Source organism: Pyxicephalus adspersus, chromosome 3 (genome assembly GCF_032062135.1).
Source record: "Pyxicephalus adspersus chromosome 3, UCB_Pads_2.0, whole genome shotgun sequence".
In the NCBI taxonomy this organism is placed as follows: Eukaryota; Metazoa; Chordata; class Amphibia; order Anura; family Pyxicephalidae; genus Pyxicephalus; species Pyxicephalus adspersus.
Window position 1 is genome coordinate 17,119,150 of NC_092860.1, and position 21,819 is coordinate 17,140,968.

General features: G+C 39.4%; 1 protein-coding gene across 1 annotated transcript in view; it reads right to left on the minus strand.

Moving 5' to 3' along the window:
* Nucleotides 1-3,769: 3,769 nt before the first annotated feature.
* SGK2 (serum/glucocorticoid regulated kinase 2) overlaps nt 3,770-21,819 on the minus strand; it is a 29,413-nt gene continuing 11,363 nt past the window's right edge. The window contains exons 4-12 of the mRNA XM_072403724.1: nt 20,487-20,570; nt 20,257-20,388; nt 17,793-17,905; nt 14,769-14,805; nt 13,447-13,533; nt 11,152-11,247; nt 9,599-9,754; nt 7,100-7,189; nt 3,770-5,756 (exon numbers count right to left, since the gene is read on the minus strand). Coding sequence (XP_072259825.1) covers nt 5,595-5,756; nt 7,100-7,189; nt 9,599-9,754; nt 11,152-11,247; nt 13,447-13,533; nt 14,769-14,805; nt 17,793-17,905; nt 20,257-20,388; nt 20,487-20,570 — 957 coding nt within the window. The 3' untranslated portion in view covers nt 3,770-5,594. The remainder of the gene's footprint in view (nt 5,757-7,099; nt 7,190-9,598; nt 9,755-11,151; nt 11,248-13,446; nt 13,534-14,768; nt 14,806-17,792; nt 17,906-20,256; nt 20,389-20,486; nt 20,571-21,819) is intronic.

Consider the following 21,819-nt stretch of genomic DNA (forward strand, 5'->3'; position numbering starts at 1 on the left):
CATAGTCTAAAATGTTTAGATGAATGTTAAATTTTGAATATTTATTTTACAGGATCTACAATTCCCTGCGTCTATAAAACAGTGCAATGCGGGGCCACTCATAAGCTACGTACACACTTCCAATTATTATCGTTGTTAAACGAACGACGAACGATCCTGCACGATATCTGCAAACGATCGTATAGCACCGATCCTGCACATACAGATAACGACACGATCGTTCGTAGATATTGTACACACAATAGATACGATCGTTTGAGTGATACAGGGAGTGACGTGCACGACAGGAAGTGAACGAACGTTCGTTCGTCACGCATGCTCTGAACATGGACGATCAACGAACGATCGCACACACGAACGATGGTCAACGATCGTCGTCCAATCCGATCCGCCGGTCCGGTCGTTCGTTTCCAACGACTTTCCTCGTTCGTCGGCGTCGTTGGTTACTTTTTTTACGAACGATTTTTGCCCAATCGATCGTTCGTCGTTCGTTCGTCGTTCATTTTGAACGATAAAAATTGGAAGTGTGTACGCAGCTATAGGCAGAGAGGCCGCCAGTCTAAACACGCAATGCCAGGAATTGTAGTAGAGGCGCTTTTCGAATGCAGCGGTAGGCCAGCTGCAATTCATATTTAGAATTTCTTTGGGGGCCAAAAAAAGGATGCTGTAGGCCTAAATTTAACACCCCTGATGTAATAATAATAATATTTATATATTCCTCTTCTGGACAGGGCCCCTATTCTGGGCTGGGCTTCTAATTTTATATGTTTAATATATATATATATATATATATATATATATATATAGATACACACACAAAAACAGCATATGCATCCTTTCTCAATTAGTAATAAAAAAAACAAAAATATTTTACTATCAAAATGAATTGCGCCCACTTATAGTCTATACACCACTAACTGGCTCCAACAGTTTCACTGAATATTTGTAACCCATATATACATTTTTATTTATTAGTATTTTAACACACACTTCGAAATTTATTACAGTATAGGTTGCAGATTTGAATAAGCATGATTTTATTTTTCTGGTTGTTGCTTTCAGGGACATTATCACTCTTTTTACTTTCTGGCTAGTACATGAAAAATGTTTTATTAATCAAATCCCATTTTCATTGCTATTCCTTGTATTCTATGCAGAATAAAAAAGGGGTCTATTTATAGTGACAGTGAATCTGACATTCCTTCAAACATTCCCTAGTAAGAATCAATTACTGTAATTGTGACAAAAATGACTTTTTTTAATGCATGTATTGTTAAGCCAATATAGTTGTAAAAAAACGACACAGATGAGACGATGATCATAGTACAGTAGTAGGGCATGTACAGTCATTGGCATCCAACTGAACCACTCTCTACCAAGCCTTTAACTGGCCTTAACCCAGATGGGATTGTTATGACAGTGTAAGTTTATATGAGATTTATGTATTTGTATTTTTTATTACACAGAACTGGATCAGAACAATGGTTTTTGTTGTATTTACCCATCCAGATTTCTTGCTCCAAGAAAAGGTATTAAAGATGAACTTTGGGATATGCAAAAAGTGTTTAAATCCAAGAGACCTTTGGATCTTTATGCATTTGTGTATTTCTTCCAGATCTGTAAAGGATTCCAACATGACATTTTGTCCAGGAGCTTTCTGTAATAAATATTCCTGTAAGGGTGATTGGTCTTGTATGCGCCCCATCTTGTAGGGGATAGGACTGCTGGATCCCTATAGCTCCACACACTATTTAGGTTGTGTTCAGGACACTGATGATATCATTGTGATAAGGAATACTCAATTCATGCAAATACCTGCTAGCAGCAGTTCTGAATTGGAAGAAACCTTTACCTGTCCTCTTTAACTCTTGCTGCCCCTCTATTAGCACCTTTGGATTAGATGGAACATTTATCTGGCACCTATCTTACCTTGCAGATTTTTAAGAACATAATCTGATTTCCTATAATGTCTTATATTCTCATGAACCCTGTGGACCCTGTGCAGCCCCTGCCAGTCTCTGTCTCCCCTGAGGAAGCTATTATGTTGAAACACGTCAGATATCGAGACTGTCCTGTTGTATTCCTACAAACTCTAGTTATGGGTGGGTTATGGATTATTTTACCAACATGGCAGGTGAACTTTGTCTAGTACATGTTTCTAAATGAAGTACACAGCTTACATTTTAGTCAGTTTGGTTTAGTTATGTACACAAGGGTGATTTAGTTTACTTTTCAACCCGAGGGTGACCACAGTGGTCTGCCACAAGCTCAACCACATTCCCAACCGGTCCTTTTCAACCTAATGGCAGTAGTTGGCAACCACTTTGTCCAGGTTTACTTCACAGATGAAGTAAACACCCTCTAACTGCCTTAAAGCATACCTTTTTTTCCTCTATGGAATTTTTTCTTCAATATACATCTTTTAGGATTGGCAAGTAATTATTTCTAAGGGAGAAACCACAGCCAACAGGGCTACAATTTGAATGCCTTGCATATAGAACATAAAAATCAAGGTGCTGCATTCTTCTCGTTGTGGTTTCTAAAATACATCATTAGAAAACATGATTATGTTACCAATGCAATTTCATAATGAAGTGAGTTTCCTGTGTCCCTGTTAGGGAAATCACTCCTTACGTCCCATCTGTCTGACTGAACATAAAGCAAGGTTCTCCCCGGCCCCTTTTAGCTGGGTGCACCACCCAGCATTTTCAGTAACCATCCGGCTGTTTTTGGGTGGTTACTGAAAAGTTGGGCCACAATACAGGGGCTGCTACCTACCTACAGCTCCTTCCCACCAAGGTTAAAAACAATTCTGGGGAGAATACTGATAAAGGCAGAGAAGTTCAACCAATGGAGACACAGCTAGGATCTTTGATAGGGTTATAAAGGGTCAGAATATTTTTTCATGTTTAGGTAGATTTCCTCTCTTTTCATTTACAGGTGATGGGTGTCAGCCAGACTCTGGTATGTAATGAGATCAGCCTAAACCTCTCCACTCTGTACTAATCTAAAAAATTAAAATTTGGTCCTCAGCTGAATATAGCCTTTATTATTTCTACATGCATGCTGAAAACAATAAAGTATAGTTTACATTTACCAAACTTAGTACACACTTTTATGAACATAACGTCTTTCCTAAAATATGAGTCTCATACAGTTCCAAATTCTAAAATGCATTCCAGATTTTACAATACATCTACTTTTCTACTAACATTAAGCTCTTATGGGAATTATATGGCATCTGTCAAAGTGGTTGTGTGGGCATGTAAAAAATACTGCAGAATGCTGAGAATTTTTTTGCAAATATTATGTATTATATAAATATGAAATATTTTCTTTCTATATACCTTCAAATAACTGAACACCAGTCATGTTAACCTTGTTCTCATCAATGACATATGGTAACACCATAAATATAGGAATATAAAAAGGAAAGTGGAGAATATAGGAAGATGCTGTAGTGCATAAAAGCCATTTTCATAAGTGGAAATCATTCTTTATAGTGAACTTTTTTTAAACTAAACTAATACTCTCTGTTCATTCTGTATTCGTTTCTCAGCCCGATCAATGGAACACGCCATCAAAATACATTTAGGCTGATTTATTAAAGCTCTCCAAGACTGGTGAAGATAGATTATCATGGGAGGACCTAGAATGGACCTCATCCAGGATTGATAACATCGGTAAACTAATAGTAAATCTGTTTCAGGTTTGTTTGAACACCTACTGTATATATAATAGATAACTGAAAAGAACTTGTGAGCAGTGATTTTGTTCATGTGACAAATATTTATTTCATTGAATTATAGGAGTATTCAGAGTAGAACAGAACAAGAATATACAGGTTAGAATTGTTGGTGAACAATAAATGAAATAATACATCGCATAATGTGCAGTGCCATAGCAAACCCCCAGCTGGCCCATGACCCTGAGAGGCCCTGCTCTAACCCCAATTCATGAATGCTTCCCTGTTTACCACTATTGAGCAAATGAAAGCTTTATTGTGATGTTTATATTATCTAGAGGAGCGATCCTTTCTCTTTAGGTTCCATGACATGCAAATCTAATTCTGATAAGGTGTTATTTATAGGATATGAAATACATTTACTGAGTTGCATTATTATGTGTCCTTTATATGCCTAGATTTCAGCTTCAGTAATTTTCAATGACATAAGACACCATGGAGAATATATGGATCTGGTAAATGTCACGCATGGAGAGACAGGACCACTAGGGGGCGCTACAGCTTGCACGCAGGTGGTGTGAGCCCTGGGAAGGGCCAAGGCGCAGAGTCTATGCAGTAACCAGATCTTCTCTAGAGCCTCTGATGGTGAGGATGTTGCGCCATTAGTTACTGCCAGGTTGCGGTCTTTGGGCACACCAAGGTGGGCAAAACATGGTACCAAATCACAAAGCAGAAGGTTAGTCGAGGAAAGCCGGGGTCGAGGCAGGCAGCAAGCAAGAGAGGTGAGGTCACACGCCAGTGGTAAATTGCCAGGGATCCAGGAGACAGACACTAGTGACACAGGGGCCACTGCGGGCACAGGGAACACAGGAGACACTGGAAGCAACAGGAGGCTCAGGTGACTCAGGGATATCCACAGACAGACAGGAACACTGGAACAGCACAGAGAAGTTGGCTGGGAACCAACAGACTGGACAAGGAGGTCTTAACACAGGAGCTGGACAGAGGAAACACTGAATTAAGCGACAGGTGTACAGGAACCAGCTCAACAGCACTAGGGTCTCAGCACTAGTAAGACTTGTTGCACGAACACAGAGTGCGGTCTGTGAGCTAGCTAAATAGCCTGGGCTGATCAAGAGGCTATTTTCTGATTGGCCAGCGGATTGGACGGAATTGATAAAGCTTAGAAACAGAGGCACGCGTCACAACTGCCCGCATGCGCAGGAGAGAGATGCCTGCACCATAGCAAGGAAGGGGTAAGTGTGACAGTAAAATGGCACTAGAGGGTAGGTAAATGTGTTTTCATAAAAAAAAAAAAAAAAACAATAAAATATTCTTGAGTAGGCGTAATGTCCAGAAGTTACTTCTCCCCTTAGACTCCATGGGCTGGCCTATTGTAGGCCACTCCAACAACCTTACAATGCTTGGACTAATGAACTAACAGGTTTTTATTAACGTTATTATGGATGAGGAAGCCAACAAGTTCTGGGACCTCCAGGACTACTGTAGAGGATTCCATTTAGCTGCTGGTGAGTCTAAAATAAGTTAGACCCAGCAATGGACATTATCCACGTTAACCACCTACCATAGAGAAGAAAATGATGTGATTGTTTTCACTATTTACATTGAAGTCAACCTAGAAAGCCATTGGCTCATGTTATAAAGTATTTACTAAAATGATCAACATTTACAGTTTCATCGTACATACATTCTCTTCCGCCACCTCCGTTCCTCAGTCCATTAAAAGGTTGAGGTGGGTCAATGATACACATGAGGACATCAGGACACAAAGAACCAATCCTGAGGATTTTATCATTCATTTCATTCGCAGATGGGAATGTGAAGTTGTCATTTGTTCACCAATTGAAATATTTTATTGTCCTATTAAATCACTGTTTCGACCATGAGCTCAACTTAAATAGTCATCATCACTCTGCGCATAGGAGAAGCCGTAAAAAGCATTCGAGCAACTGGAACTGCTGAGGGACAGGTCGGGTGTGCGACTGACGGAACTCGGCACGGCCTCCTGTGTGAATTCTGGATCGAAGTGTCTCAGATCAGCCGGTCCAGCCTGCAATGAGAATGGTTGGATAATTTTATAATTGGATTATTTTATTCAGCTGATTTATACCTTTGATCTTCATTTGCATCACATGTTTGGAAACACAAGCATAATATAGAATCTAACCATTTCTCAAGTTCTTTTGGAGACCACAATTGTGTAACCTTACATTTTAGTCAATTTGGTTTAGTTGTGTACACAAGGGTGATTTAGTTTACTTTTCAACCTGAGCTGACCTGCCACAGGCTTAACCGCATTCCCAACGCGTCCTTTTCAACCTAATGGCAGTAGTTGGGAACCACTTTGTGCAGGGGGTCACAGTGGATTTCATTTGTGATTGCAGAAAGCAACTTGATGGGGCCAGCAACCTAATTTGACTTAAATGTAATATCTTCAACCATTGCTCACAGCAGTTGAAAATTGGTTGAAAGCTAAAGGATTGAGAAAGATCCATCAATTTCCTGAAAACATTGAACTTCAACCTCAAACTTAACCGCTCCAAACTGTATGACAGAGGTTGAATGCATTTGATGTTAAACTGTGGTTGACTGTGCAATATTGAAGATGGCCAGCTGGGAGCAGCTAAGAGCAGGGGTTTGCAAGTGCAACTCTGAATCGGACAAGTTCAATCAACCCATGCAGATAAATTTCTAATAAATCTAAGCAGACAAATTTCAAGGCAGATGGCAAGCTAAACATTGCCTGGTAGCAATTTCCTAAATTACACTGGGTACTATTGGTTGGTAACATTACCAACTGGTCTCCCTAGCCAATGTCACCAACAAGTGGAAAGGCTGCCCATTGTACCCAAAATGTTCATAACCAATGTTTACCTTGCCAAATATGCAGTCAGTAAAGTCTGAAAGGTCTGAACTTCGATCCAGCATGATTGTTTTAAGTCAAAAGACATACCAGCTGGTGAAGTAAAAAACAACAGACACAGATACTGGCAATTGTACAACATTTTTTATTTTTTTTTGGTAGAATAAAGTTTAACACCTATTGTTTTTTTATTATGCCCGTGTCTTACTTGAATTCTTGATTTCATTGTGTACTGCACTTGTAAAAAGCAAAAGGATCCAGAGTGGTCATTAGTCTTACAAATGCTCCAGATTTTTGTTAAATATAATACAGGACATACTAATGACCTCTTTGCATCCCTCCAATTCTATCAATCTGGTATATATTTGTTCAACAGTACCAAGCCCTGATAAAGAGGGCACCAATGAACCCTGCACATAGAGTGCATTGTGGTACATGTGGTACCATAGGGCAATATAGTGTGAACAGGTACAAAGATCAAACCTTTGCAAATGAGTTTTATTAGATATTGCAAAATTGCATTCACTCACCACATTGGGGTTATAGGGAGGGGGGATCTTCTTCTGATACAGGTCATCCCAGTTAATTGGACTAAAGAAGACATGGTTCTTGATCTCTTGCTGCAGAATAAATAACACATTGCATTAGAACAAAATACACAATATACCATGTTTATAATAGGTGTGTTATTTTACCACACCGGAAGATCAGCACTTGTGAATGATGTGAAATGTTCCCAGATATGACACTGGGTTTTGTCACCAACAATCCTTTCCTGTTCATACTAGATCTGCTACAGTACACTGAGGTTGTCATTGTATTCCTAAAATAATACAGGTCTGTACACAGACAGCTGTCTGTTATATACAGGTAATATGCAATGATTTTTTTTATGTTTTTTATTATTATAACCAGTTCTTGGAAAAAGAAACCACAATGCCCATTGGGTTCTCAAGAGTTTCCTGAGAGAGCAAAGGTTTGACACATTACCCATGTAAAGGTAAGTGAAAAAGTTCCTTCTCTTCTGTACAGACTGACCATACTTTTTTTTGACAGCGACAAAGCTAATTTGCTCACTGGACCAGTAATGGTATGACGTGTTGAGTTGGTAAATCGAAAGAATTTACCGCTCAGTCTAAAGGCCTGCAGTCAAGAAGGATGGGGTGGACATTATATAGCTACCGGTACTTGCTCCCTATTCGGACGCACCATTCAGATCTTTCCATGTAACAAAAGAGCCACCAAGAAAAAAAATGCTTAAAGATATGAAGACATATCATATCATGAATTATGTCTTTTAGGAACACCTAGCTTTAACCATGCCCATCAAGCATTGTGGCACCATGGCATGCCTAAAAGGACACCTCTTGCATAAAAGGACTAGTTGGTTGGGTTTCCAGCTCCCCCTGGTAGAACATACAAAATGCCTGGGGCATAATATTTCAATCTTGATCTAAATTTTGCTTTGGCACATGTTCTTACTGAGCAGTTGTTATTGCACCTTATTAGTTCTTTTGGGTTTATATGATTCCTAAGAAGTGGATTGTTAACTCAAGCCACAGTCCTAACCGTGCCCAAGAAAAGATTCATAAACAACCCAGAGAACTCTGTATCAAGGTTCTTCATATCCTAGTGCATACCAGGACCACAGATGTGTGCTGCTTGTGTAAAAGGCTCTTTGTTACAAAGTCAACACAAAAATGTGCTTCCTTTCCACGTTTGCTGCTGTGTTTTTCATGCCATGGTGTGGGAGTAGGGAGGTGATATTCTATTTCTCTAAGCTTAAAGCAACATACACATGCTAGATTTACATTGCCCAAAACATTTGATTATAATTGCCCATCCTGGATCACCACAAATCATTACCAACCTATATAGTTTACTATGGGGGGGACGCAGCAGGTCACCTCCTGCTCCCCCTCTTTTCTTTCCCACTCTATTGAACAGGACCAGGTTGTCTGTACAGAGATTTATTTGCTCCTACTTTTACTGGAGACATTCACTCATGATTGTTACCAGTGGCAATTGCTGAAAAGAAGCTTAAAACCAACATTTTTTATGTATTGGATACTGAGGGGTTAAAATATTCATTGCTAGAATAGACAGCAGTCGTATTGTGCACAACTCTGTACATGCTGTAACAATAGGATCGTTCAAATATAATCCACCAATAGTGTACACACGCTAGATATAATCGTTTGAACGATGGAGGAAGTGACATGTAAAGGAGAAAGTGTATTGCAGAAACATCCACAATCACTGAACAACCGTACACACAATAGATAGTGAACGATCGTCGCCCAATCAGATCCACCGGGACCGTTGTTAATTTCCAGCGACCATCCTCATTCATTGACGTTGTTCTGCACTTATTTTGTTAACGATTATCTGACGAACGGTCATTAGTGGTTCGTTTCCAACAATAATTATTGCACGTGTGTACGCAGCTTAAGAATAATTAGCCAGAGATTCTCAAAGCAGAAAAAACTGCTTCAAGAGGTCACCTTCCAAAACACTTTTCCAAAATGGTGATGCTACACTGCTCTACACTATTTCATAAATATGCCAACATTTTTGTGTTTTGCAGCCCCACCCCTTCCAAGAACGCCTGGGGCAAGGGTAGGATCTAGCGTTCATACCTCTTGGTAGGATTGCTAGCTAATACAAGTTTTGACTGGACTATCCCTTGGGCTGGCTTTCCATCACTGAAGCCTGCAGACGTTTATTGTATTAAGCCTCAAGGCTTTGCAAGGATCACTGCTTTTATACAGAAAATTTGTTTTGTTTTACTGCTTCTTCTTGGCTTAAAAAGCCATAAAACTCTGTAAAATACCTAATATTAGATGATGGTATTTTTACCAATGATGGTGGCGAAAGATGTGTATTCAGTCCTTATACAGAATATAGCTCTGCTGCCTATTGACGGAAGCCTATCGTGCCAGTATACCCAGCCCTGACTGACCCTTCAACGTATTTCAATCGGCATACAGAGTTCATGTTTAAATATGAAATGGAAGGAGATACTGTACAAAGTCAGACTTGGCTCCCAATCTGCTGTGCTGATCCTTGTGTAGAAGACCCTGGAGGATGTCGCAGGCCGCCGTCGTCTTTCCTCCTGGGAGCTGCAGAGGCTGGTTGAGAATGTTGTCATACATTTGGGAAACATCCCGGCTGTAAAATGGAGGCTGAACACAAAGAAGGACAAAAGTGAGAATGCTGGATGTGAGCCAGTCTGGGTGAGATAGTGAATGCAAGTCAGTGGAAAAGTAAATGAGTAACATTAATAGTTGTGAACAGCATAGTACAGTCACAGGAGAACAGACAGGAACTGTTCATATAAAAAGAAAAATATTTTATGGTTTGTGTTATTGAAGGTTTAGAAATGTAAATTTAGTTTCAATAACAAAAACAATGGAGCAACCACAGCTAAGGACTGGTAAGCTGCCACATATACAAGTTTTGTTCCATTTAGATAAACTTAAAGCAGACCTAAGCTGAAAAAAGAAAAAAACACCAGGAGGTAGTAATATATGACAAAAGAGACATACAATGTCAAATAACTAACTCCTTGGCTTCTGGTGGCCTTTGTTGCAGCTCTAAACAACATGGCGCACTGTGTAGCTTAGAGCTTGGTTCCGAGGATAATGTGGCCCAATGGGAACCATGCTCCTCAACTCCTCTGCCAAGACACATGAGTGTTTCATTGCTCCGCCGGACAGCCCTAAACATACTTTCATCCAATGGGGACCATTTTTCCTTAGAGGAGCTGGGTTGCCAAATATACAATTACCTTTTTGATGGTGGGGAAGAAGGGTGTAAAATAAAAAATCTGCCTTGGGTCCCAGTCTGGGTATGCCGCTGGGTAGAGGTGAATCTAGATCATCAGATAAATAATAAATATCGCCTTTATATTGACCTGGATTACCACAGTGCAAAATACAATATAGAAATCTATTTAAATATCATTTGTAAGGCCGCCACTGGTAACCCAATACAAAGCTATGCAGCCATTGTTCAACCACCTTTCTTCCACCCGCTCAACTTTTATCGCAGGCATATGAGCAAAGTTCAACTGATATCTCCAAATTAAATATCAAACAAGAGTGCCCCAGTTTTTATTTGTTTTTTAATTTATATTTTTTTGAAATCTAAATTTATTAAAATGTCTACCTGTGTAGGGTCAGCATAACAGAGACACTTTTTGTTCTTCAGTATGGCTGACATAGAGGCTTACAGAGATTTTCGTGACTTTGTGATAGGGTGCAACAAAGAGAAATTAGTAAAAGGAAGAGTACACGGGCAACTGATCATTGAAGTGCAGAGTTCACAAATACACTGGTATAAAGAAATAGGCGAAGTGTAAATTACAGGGTGGAGATGGTCCAAGAACAATAACATTTGAGCCAAATATGACCTGCCAACACCAGTCTGAGATTACTCAACCTGTCCTTACCTCTTGTGTAAGTCCTCAGAGCAAAGAGATAGCAGGCAAAAAGAAGAAAATGCAAAGAGGATAAAAAGGAACAAATGTCATTGTGTTTAGAATTATTACAAGTTCTCTTTGCTGGGATCAGATACTTGCCAGGCCATAGAGCATCTCGTACAAGACGGCGCCCAAACACCACCAGTCCACCGTGCGATCATAAGGCTGCTTCTTCAGAACCTCAGGGGCCAGGTACTAGAAAGGAAAGATAATAATGTGTCATTAGGGCACTTTCACACCTGTAGTATTAGCCATGCCCAGCAAACCAACTTGCCCAACTGGAGAACTTGTAAAGTTAATGCAAACCTTCTCTGGATGTCATTTAGTTTGCAGACACTACATGGACATTCACAATAATATTCTAAAGGTATATCAAAGTATATAAGGGACAAGAGTGCAAATTCACACTATGCATTGTATGGTAACAGACGTAAAAAAAATACCCAACACATTGCTGTGTAATAGGGAGTGCAGCCATAAGAAAGGGCTGGCAGTGCCCCTTAGGCATGAATGTATGCATATAAACCTCTTTTATTAGTACAGAACACCACATGGTACAGCATGTGTATTTTTTATTCTGCAGGTGTTACAGAGTCAGTGAATTGGGTGATCCATCACAAGGATTGACACTGTGACACAATGCACTGCATTTTTGTGCATTAAAGTATGACATTCTGGGTTGTCAGTACTCCAACACTGAGCAGCAATTACACATCATTACACAACTGTCACTTAATTCAGAAAGAATGCCCACCTTCCACAATAGGAGTGGAAGCTGCCAGGAAAAGTTGAGTATTGGGGATTAATTTTAAATATGTAAAATTTAAAAAGGTGTATTAATAATACATGTATTACACTAAACACATTTACTGCACATTTCCAGAATGCATCAGTCCCCAATGTTTGTGGCATTGCAGTACACAGCACCCTGTGTTTTTGGCAGACCATTGTTTTCTGTTCGGGCATCATATGGTCATTCTACAAACCTAGATGAATAAAACAATCAGGATAAACAGTGACATTGATGTATGTAATACCAACTATGAATGAAAACTTTTCCCTATTTTTCAAACTGCCTATTCTGCATTTGATTTTTTAAATGGGCAACCCCTAGATCAAAATGTTGGTTTTATTCAACAATAGCTCTAGTTTGGCCAAGTGTAAAGATCAGAGGTCAGCACTCTTTTTTGGCCACTAGGCCATTTCAGGGGTGGGCAGGAGCACACTAGGTCCGACTCTTTCTCGAGTCCCGCCCTAATGGGCACCTAACACCCCCACCAGGAACGCCGCCTGAATGGAAATCCCTCTCCTCTAAAAATGCATACAGAGGAGAGGGAATGTTCCCTATTTACCCCGATGATGGCAAAGGGAGCCACCACCCTGAGGATTAAGAGCTGCATGTGGCTCCGGAGCTCCGGTAGTTTGTTGCTGTTTGGCTCCGCTGCAGGTTGCCGGACGGCATTAGGCCAGATCGGCCAGGGGGCATTAGGCTGGAACAAACTACCGGCTAGGCCTTATCTGAAGGCCTGAGTTTGGTGACCCCGGTATAGATCAATGTTTATCAATCAGGATTTTGTGGAACCCTAGGGTTCCTCCAAAGGTTGCTAGGAGTACCTTGAGCAATGAACAGTTTGTGGCTTTCAGGTCAGTTTAACTGACACCAATGTGCTTTTTGGCTAACATTCTTCCCAATGGCCAGCAATATCAGAAGCATTCTTCCCACTGACCACCACACTAATATACTGTGAGCTATGGATATAATAATTATGTGAGGGATTTCCTGAAAATCTGAAAGTTATTTCAAGGGTTCCCCATGTCAAAAAAGCAGCACTAAATAATTTCTCTAGCTCAGGCATGGGCAAACTACGGCCCCCGGGCCATATACGGCCCGTTAGGCTTTTTTATCCAGCCCGCTGAACTCTCTCTCTACTTCAGAGCCGTGGATCATGTTCCCTGTACAAATCTCACAACCGCCCACTCTCCCATCACAGGCTCAGATCTGCGATGGTAAAGTGGGCAGGGTTATGTCATCATGACATCACATTCAGTGACACCTGTCTCGGCGCTCCAGCCATCTGATCCTGGCCCCGCCCCCCTGCCAAATATTAGAACCCATTGTGGCCCCTGAGCCAAAAAGTTTCTCCACCCCTGCTCTAGTTTGTTCAAGCATATAGATGCAGATCCATGTTGCTCTGCCTTCAAAAAAGTGGACAACAGATAAACAGTTTTCCCTTTGTCCTAGTTTTTAGTGAATCATTAGAAGATTTCTACATAAATACATTATAGAATATCTTTAAAAAAAAAATCAGGGATGACTATATAAATCATGTTGGAATAATGTCATATTGTAAATCTTGATTGAGCATTTTTATAGGATTTAGATGATCCGTATACCTCTGGAGTCCCACAGAAGGTACAAGTGGTCTCTTCTGGCTGCATTCCCTCTTTGCAGAGACCAAAATCAGTGAGAACGACATGACCCTGAAAGTAAGCAGAAAATGATGTACAACTTGGTGACCACAAATAAGGTAATTAATGCTAACAACTCCAGCTGCTGTAATCACATAATAAATCTTGAAAACTTGCCACCTCCAAAAAATGGATTCTGACTCCCCTTCTGCATGCTGTGGTTCATTCCGCCAGGCTCTACATCACTACAAGACAGAATAGTGACACTGGTGCCTGCGGATTGAACCACAGATAGTTAGAGGGGGCATTGCTTGTAATTGGTACCCCAATATATAAAAGAGACGATAGGAAATCATTTATAAAATATATTTAGGGTGACAAATCATTTTTTTTTTTCTGAGCTTTCTTCTAATGCCAGCTTTGGCAGAGGAAGAGCTCTAACTAGAGAGCTAAATCCTCATAGCATCACCGTCACCCAAAAAAAGTTCAATAATACTTAGCTATTCAGGGCAGTGATTTCACTTTCACTATTTACAAGATCTATGGTGGCTGAAGAATCTTTAGCATTTAAGACATTTCTAGGTGTGTTTGACTCAGCTAATAGGTATGGAGAGCATTCGATTTGGCCAGAAGTGTGTTAAATGCTGAGAATACTTTAAATGCTGTGGTCCTCCCTTTTTTTAAGAGACAACAATCTTTCCTTAAACCTAAAGCCTAATTTTCTTATATTTTGCTTTTATTGTTTCCTTATTCCCTTTTCATCAACATGCAAATGAAATTGTTAAATAAAACTTTTTATTTTCATTTTCTATCCTATTTTATAAAGAATGACATTATCTCTGGGTCATGGGAGGGTACCTCAAGGTGCTGTACTTCCTGAAAAAAATCACAGCACCCTCCCCTGAGGAGCCTTTAGACCTAATGCAGATAGGGAATTGGCTGTTGGGAGGAGTTATGCAAATATCCAAATGGTAGCTGTCAGTCTGAATGACTAGGTGACTATGTTTGCATATAGATCACCTTAGCTAATCCCCATATGCGATTTCAAGCCTTATGATTGAAAATATTGAAAACCTATGAATGAAAGAGATGGGCCAGGGACAGTAAGGCTGGGGAGGAAAGTGAATGGCGAATGTTCTCTAGCCAGGAAATTAGGTGGGCCCCATCTTCAAGGCTCCTCTCCTAATAACACAATTCAGGACTGTGTGCAACTGTGCCACACCGGAGCCAAGGCTGAAGTCCTGCTTTCCCAATATCTGTTATCCAATCCAAAAACACAGAATTTTCAATTTGTTTTCTTTTCTTACCTGACTATCGAGCAGGATGTTTTCAGGCTTCAGATCCCTGGAGAAAAGTCAGAAAACACATATTAAGAACCCATTTATTGAGCAGACCATTTCCTCTATTATTGAGCCTTTAGGACAAACACTGAGTCATGGATAGATGATGGCCGGTATTTGGCTCACTCTCCTTTTTGATAACAGTAATCAAAGCATAAATGTGTAATTCTATGTGTACCCAAACCAAAGTAAACACAATTAGTGTCACCTTTTGTTTTCCATAGAAACACTTCATTTTTTTATTGTATGCTTGGGTAAAATATCTTTAAAAGAAATGTACAGACCAATGTTTTATGTTAACATTGAAAAGATATTGGTTTAATGTAATTAAGCTTATCATTATGTGACTATGATTAAAAAAAAACTTGTTTCCATGTATGTAAGTGAAGTCATATTTTTACATTACATATGCAGGCTTTACTTCCTTCCTACTTACACAAAGTTGTACTACTACTGCTTCATCTCCCAATGAAAGTCTATATGGGGCAATTTATAAATGTTTTCAGCCAACTTTTACCCAAAATGTACGTTTCATAAATGATCAATCATCAATGATCAATCATCAATTGATATATCATGATGAATCAACTCATGATTCATACTTTTTTTTTAATGAATCCAATGTGAAAAATGGGTAATCGGAGGGGGGAGTTGAAGGTGTTGCTTCCCCTTGTTCTGCTGTAAAGTAGGTTTTACTTTTGTAGTTTACAGTTGTCCCTCACAGTGCAGGTCTATGGGCCTGATTTATTAAAGCTCTCCAAGGCTGGAGAAGATACACTTTCATCAGTGAATCTGGGTGATCCAGCAAACCTGGAATATATCTGGTCCAGGACTGAAAATATTTGCTAACAAATAGCAAATGACTTTTAACAAATCCATTCCAGGTTTGCTGGATCGCCCAGCTTTACTAATGAAAGGTTATCCTCTCTAGCATTGGAGAGCTTTATTAAATCAGGGCCTATATGAGGCTTATTTATAAATGTTACCTTAGATTCACCCAACATTTCTATGTTTTTCACACATAGATTTTATTTACAGAAATGTAAAAATTATGAGTGATAGCTGATTTGCACATTTTGTAATTGAATCCAATGTACACTGTGTACATTTTGGGTAAATTGTGAGAAAAAAACATTTATACATAGAACCTTATGTTTTGGTATTTTTCATAATTTTTATTAAGACATTGAGAGCTCCTTTTAGTAAATATTATATACGTTAAATATTATATACCGGTATGTTGTGTTCTCCTCAGAATTTTTTTAAAACTGTGTCAGAAGACGATGTAGGTGGGTGGCAGTCTCTATATTGTGACCCAACTTTTCAGTAATCAAACAAAAACAGCCGGGTGATAACTGAAAAGTGCCGGGTAGTGCACCCTGCTTAAAGGGGCCGCAGAAAACACTGATATATGTGTATATATATATATATATATATATATATATATATATAAAATACAGTGTACTTTCCCTTTATTAATAACGTTTCAGATGTTTCTTTCAAATTATGTCAATAACATTGTTTTCTAAATTATGAATTTAATCAGGATTTGTTTGTTCTCTTAAATGCACAATAATTTATCAGAAATGATATTGTTCGTTATTATAGGCAGATTGCCCTTATCTACATTTTTACGTTGGTTTCCAGTAAGTGGGATAAAAGTATTAAGCACTTAAGCAGCAAATCCTGGCAGTAAGTAAAATGCAAGTAAATGGATCCTTGATAGGAACATTTCAAATCACTCCCAGGGCAAGAAATGAGGAAAATCTGTACACCGGGGCAGCCAATAAAGCTGAACTCTGGCCACAAAAACTTTAAAAAAAAATATAAACCCACTTTGTGTTCACCAATGCCAGGGCAAACCCAGATATTACCTGAGCAGAGCTGTGGGCGGGACATACTGCAGAGTGCCTCCGGACTACAGGGTCAGCCATCTTGCAATAGACCACGGAGGTTTTTTTCATCATGATATAATGTCCTGTTTCACTGCAGTGTAATTAGGGAGCCATTGCCCCATTTATTCACCTAAAACCAAAAGTCGTCTTATCTTGCTCAATTGTCAAGTCTTTTTTCTACCTTTTCTTTTGTCTTTGAGTATCCAAATCACTGGCTGCATGATATAGACACTATTGGCTGTCTAGAAATTGGGTCCTCTCTGAATCTCAATTGGTCAAGATGAGGGGTCTGCGGGCAATTGTGTCATTGGGGACCAATTGGCACTGTCAAGAGACTTGGACCAGATCAAAGGACCCATATGGATAATTTAGGTGAATATATCTTGCTTCAAAAAGTTAAGAAATTAAGACGTAGGATTGGTTAAAAAATATGCATGTAGTGGTGGGGGGTGAGGTGGAAGCAGGTTTAATACTTAGAACCATTGCACCAGTTGGGGTGCCAATCAGCTGGGAAGGTGCCAACCATTGGGAGCCACACAGGAACACCTGTTTCCATTGGTCATCTGAACTTACCCCTAGGCCTTAAATTGTGAAGAAGATCGAAGCAGAAGTTGACAAACTTTTATATTAGTTTAAATCTGAACTCCAGTGATAACGTAAAATAATGTATTTTCAGAGCAACTAGTGTAAGTACCAGAATCTGACTTGTTATCAGCATTGTGCAGTCTCCTAAGTACTAGTAATGAGAACAGAAGCAGCACAAGGAACTAACAGAGTTCATGTTCTAACATAAAACATGGTTATAGGAGGGAGCATAGTGACAGAAGGATGTCCTCATCACTCCACTGCTTCTCCTTTATTGTCCACTCATGAGCTGGGGGAGGGACAAGACCTAGTTGTATTACTTATCTGCAGCACAAAAAAGTCAGGTCACCAGGATGGTCCTGAAAATGCTGTGTAGTTGGGATTATATGGACCAAAACACAAATCCTTTGATAGATAAAACATCTCTCATATATCTGTTTTATCTGAGTATTTGCCTTTTTATAACCAATGATACATACAAATACTTGTAGACATGCACAACAGATCTTACCTGTAAACAATATTTTGAGAGTGCAAGTAGCCAATAGCACTGGCCACCTCTGCGGAATAGAAGCGGGCCCTGGGCTCCAGGAAGGAACGTTCTCTTTGTAAGTGGAAGAATAGCTATAAAGACAGAATACACACAATCACTATGGCTGATGATAAATATAACCTAAAGGCAAAGAAGAAGAAGAAGAAATTATGAAAGTAAAACTGTCATGAGAAAATATAAAGGCTGCCATTGCTGACCTTTCTCAGATACTATCTGCTTTATTACTTCTGAATATAATAGTTGCCTGGCTTCCTAGAGTTCTACTGCTTTCCCAGCCATATACTAAGAACAAGAATGTATCAAATGATATCAAAACTCCTGCTATGCCTACTTATTCCAGGTTAATGACTCATGGAGCACTGTTCAACATGAATAAAACCGTGCTTCTTCCTATTGCCAACCCCTATACAATCCATCTCTGCCACCGAGTAACCACAGAGTACAAGATAAGCAGGAATAAATTCCCATAACATTTATCAGGCTTTGACAAGTTGCTGAACATGCAGAATAATCATCATTATCTCAGTCGGCATCCACCTTGTTTATAAACACTCAAATGACTGTACAATGTGGGGACGAGGCTGATGACACAGCATGGAGATCATGATGTACCCAGCACAGAACACTTAGTTTCTAAGCATTGAACTCCATAGGGGTGTCAGGAGGGGTTTACTAAGTGCATGATGTCCCCGGCATGGTGGCCTCAGGGGACTTTTCTGAATGCATAAGACCCCCTGCACAAAATACTCAGGGATAGAGTACCCTAGTGCAGTCAGTGGGGCTTTATTAAGTGTATAATGTCCCCAACAAAAAAGACCCCAAATAATAGAGAAGTATGGTGGTCCCGGAGGTGCCTTACTAAGTGCATGATGTCCCCGGCACAGAAGGCTTTGGTATTAAACATAGAGAATCATGGTGGGGTTAGGAGGCTTTTTCTGATTTCATTCTGTCTCCTGCATAGTGGACTTGGGTTCCAAAGAAATAGCACCATGGTGGTGTCAAGAAGGACTGATGTCCCAATCATGGAAGAATTGTCCTCCAGGGATAGAGCTCGATGGTGGCCTTGGGGGACTTTTCTGAGTGCATGAGACCCACTGGACAAAATACTCAGGGATAGAGTACCCTAGTGGGGTCAGTGGGGCTTTATTAAGTGTATGATGTCTCCAACATAAAAGACTCCAAATATTTGAGAAGTATGGTGGTGCTGGAGGTGCCTTACTAAGTGCATGATGTCCCCGGCACAGAAGACTCTTTTTCTAGGGATTATGCACTATAGTGGTGCCACAGCAGCATGATGTCCCCAGCACAGAGGACATGGGCTCCAGTAATAGAGCACCATGATGGTGCTTTGCTGATTCCATGATATTGGTAGCACAGAAGACTCTGGTTCTAGACATTGAGCACCATGGTGGTATCAAAGGGGTGCATAATGTCCTCATCACAAAAGACTTGGAGTCCCAGGATAGAGTACCATGGTGGTGTGAGAAGGCTTTACTGAGTGCATGATGTGCCCAGCACAGAAGTCTTGGTCTTCAGCGTGTTCTATGTGATTATGAATCTGCTTAACTAGGCTGAAACATTCCCTATGAATGTCATAGTAGAGCTACACTCAATTTTCTCTTAGTTCCTAAGAATTACATATAGGGATTGCTGTCTCTATAGGGCCATTGTATATATACAACAATGGGACCCTTTTCCTGGCCACAGGCTATGAACATGTTCCAACCCAGAAATAAAAATGTAATATAGTGCAGATTACCAGTCTTTAGACTTTTTTTGCTGTATTTATTTTCTTATTCGGGCTAAGTACAGTTTCCGCAAGAACATAAAATGGTGGTTGATTCTTCTAATTTCTTTTTTTTATGATATCAGCTTTCTTGGCTATCTCCTGTGTATTACTGCATACCTCTTCCATATTGAACATGTGAAGGAGAGGTGTTTGTATCCCAAATCTGAACAGCCTATTGTGACATTGCTGTAGCTACAATATGGTGAATAGGCGTTGTCACCCTAGGACAGGAAGTGTGTTACTGGTAGATTCACAATGTGAGATAATTGGTAACAAATTCTGTTGTCAAATGTATGGATAAACAAGCTGCAATATGTATTATTTTTGTTGTTGGGTTAAGATATACAATAAATTCAGCCTATATGGAACTCTGAACAAATAGCGCCCATCCATAATAATGCATTACATTGATACAATATTGCAATGTGCATTGATGCACAAATCAAAATTTGTATTGCTCCCTATAGAAAATCTTTCACTAAAATGATATTCATTTTTTACAAATCTACAAATTCGAAGCATATGACAAATGTGTATTACCAAGACCAGAGAAATTTGGGGTCCAAGAGTATTTGCCCATTCCCAAACCAGCCATTTGTGAGTAATCTAGGTATGAAGTTATCGCAGCCTCACCTCTCCTCCATTGACATAGTCCAGGACGAAGTAAAGTTTTTCTGCAGTTTGGAAGGAATAGTGAAGGCCCACCAAGAAGGGATGTTTCAGGTTCTTAAGCAGGACGTTCCTTTCGGCCATAATGTGAGATTGCTGGGAAAAAAACAATTTACCATTATAAATAAATACTCAGGAATCACACATAGCTTTTTATAGGGAACGTCCAAGAGCCCAAAGTGAAAAAATTTTACCTCTTTTTTCTTCAGAATTGTCTTCTTCTGTAGAACCTTCACGGCATAGAACTTACCATCACATTTACGCTTTGCCAGGAGGACCTATAGAGGAAAAAAATTATATAAACATATAAGACATATAAATGTTTAAAACAAAAAGTACATGATAGGGAGCTTTCCTCTGTTCATGTTATTTCATATTCAGAGATATTTGTTGGTGTCTTCTTGATGACAACTCCAGGAAACTAGCTTTACAACTGTAACTATTCATAGAGGAATTCTGCAATGTGTAATCCAAGATATACTGTACGGTACAATGGGCCAAGTATAGGTTTGGTTTTTTCAAGAGTACTCTCCTAAATAGAAAAAAACATATAAAAATTGTTTAATACTAAAATAATATTTTATTATCGGAAAACAAAAACTATATCAAAAAAGGGCCAAATTTTTTATAATGAAGCCCGCGTACTAGACCCGCTCAGTGTCTTGTATACGTCTGGCGTATTGCGACCATGTGGGGGGGGGGTGATATCTCAGATACCCCCATGAGATACAGATACCCCCATAGATGGGGTCACAAGGTCCCCCATATCCAGAAGTCCTGTACCATGCTCATTTACACCCATATGTAAATATTCACTCTTCCTATCTTAAGTGAAAACAAACATTAAAAGGTAGGCCTTCTGGTTTTATACATTTTCTTTACTATATTATCATTTTATTTTTCTTTACTAAGAAACTTCAAGTTTTTTATAATCCTTTCATTTGAGACATCTAAAAGAGTTCATTGCAATTCCTCTAACCATAGAAGTTTCACAAACATCGAAAGGATGGGGTGAGGGAAACCCATAGGAACATGCCCCAGATGTAAAAGGTCAATTCTTTAAAACTGAAAATAAAAGTTTAAGTGTAGTTGAAAAAGTTTTCTTCTAAAGAAAGCTGGGGTAATATTTTTATTTTTGTCCCTCCAGTCTCCCTAAACCACTAGTACAATTAGCAACAATACCATACGCAAAGCATTTGCAATTTGGTGGGTGACTTTAAAATACATCCTGACTATATTGTAACCTTTATTAATTGAAAAAAATCACATGATTTGTAACATTGTTTTTTTTTTATTTTGGACATTTTCCTATGTGTCTTTTCTCCCACTCTTCTACCCAACCCAACTTTTTTCCTTTTCAGGTGCATGTTATATTACTGAAAGTGTGGGAAAGGGGCCAGGACCAGATTGTACCAGCAGACTTTCTATTTATATTAAAGGTTTATTTTAGGCGCTATTAAGATATTTATGGTCAATGTATCTGAAAATCCATTCTTTTTCAGTTAAATTGTATGACATATATGTACA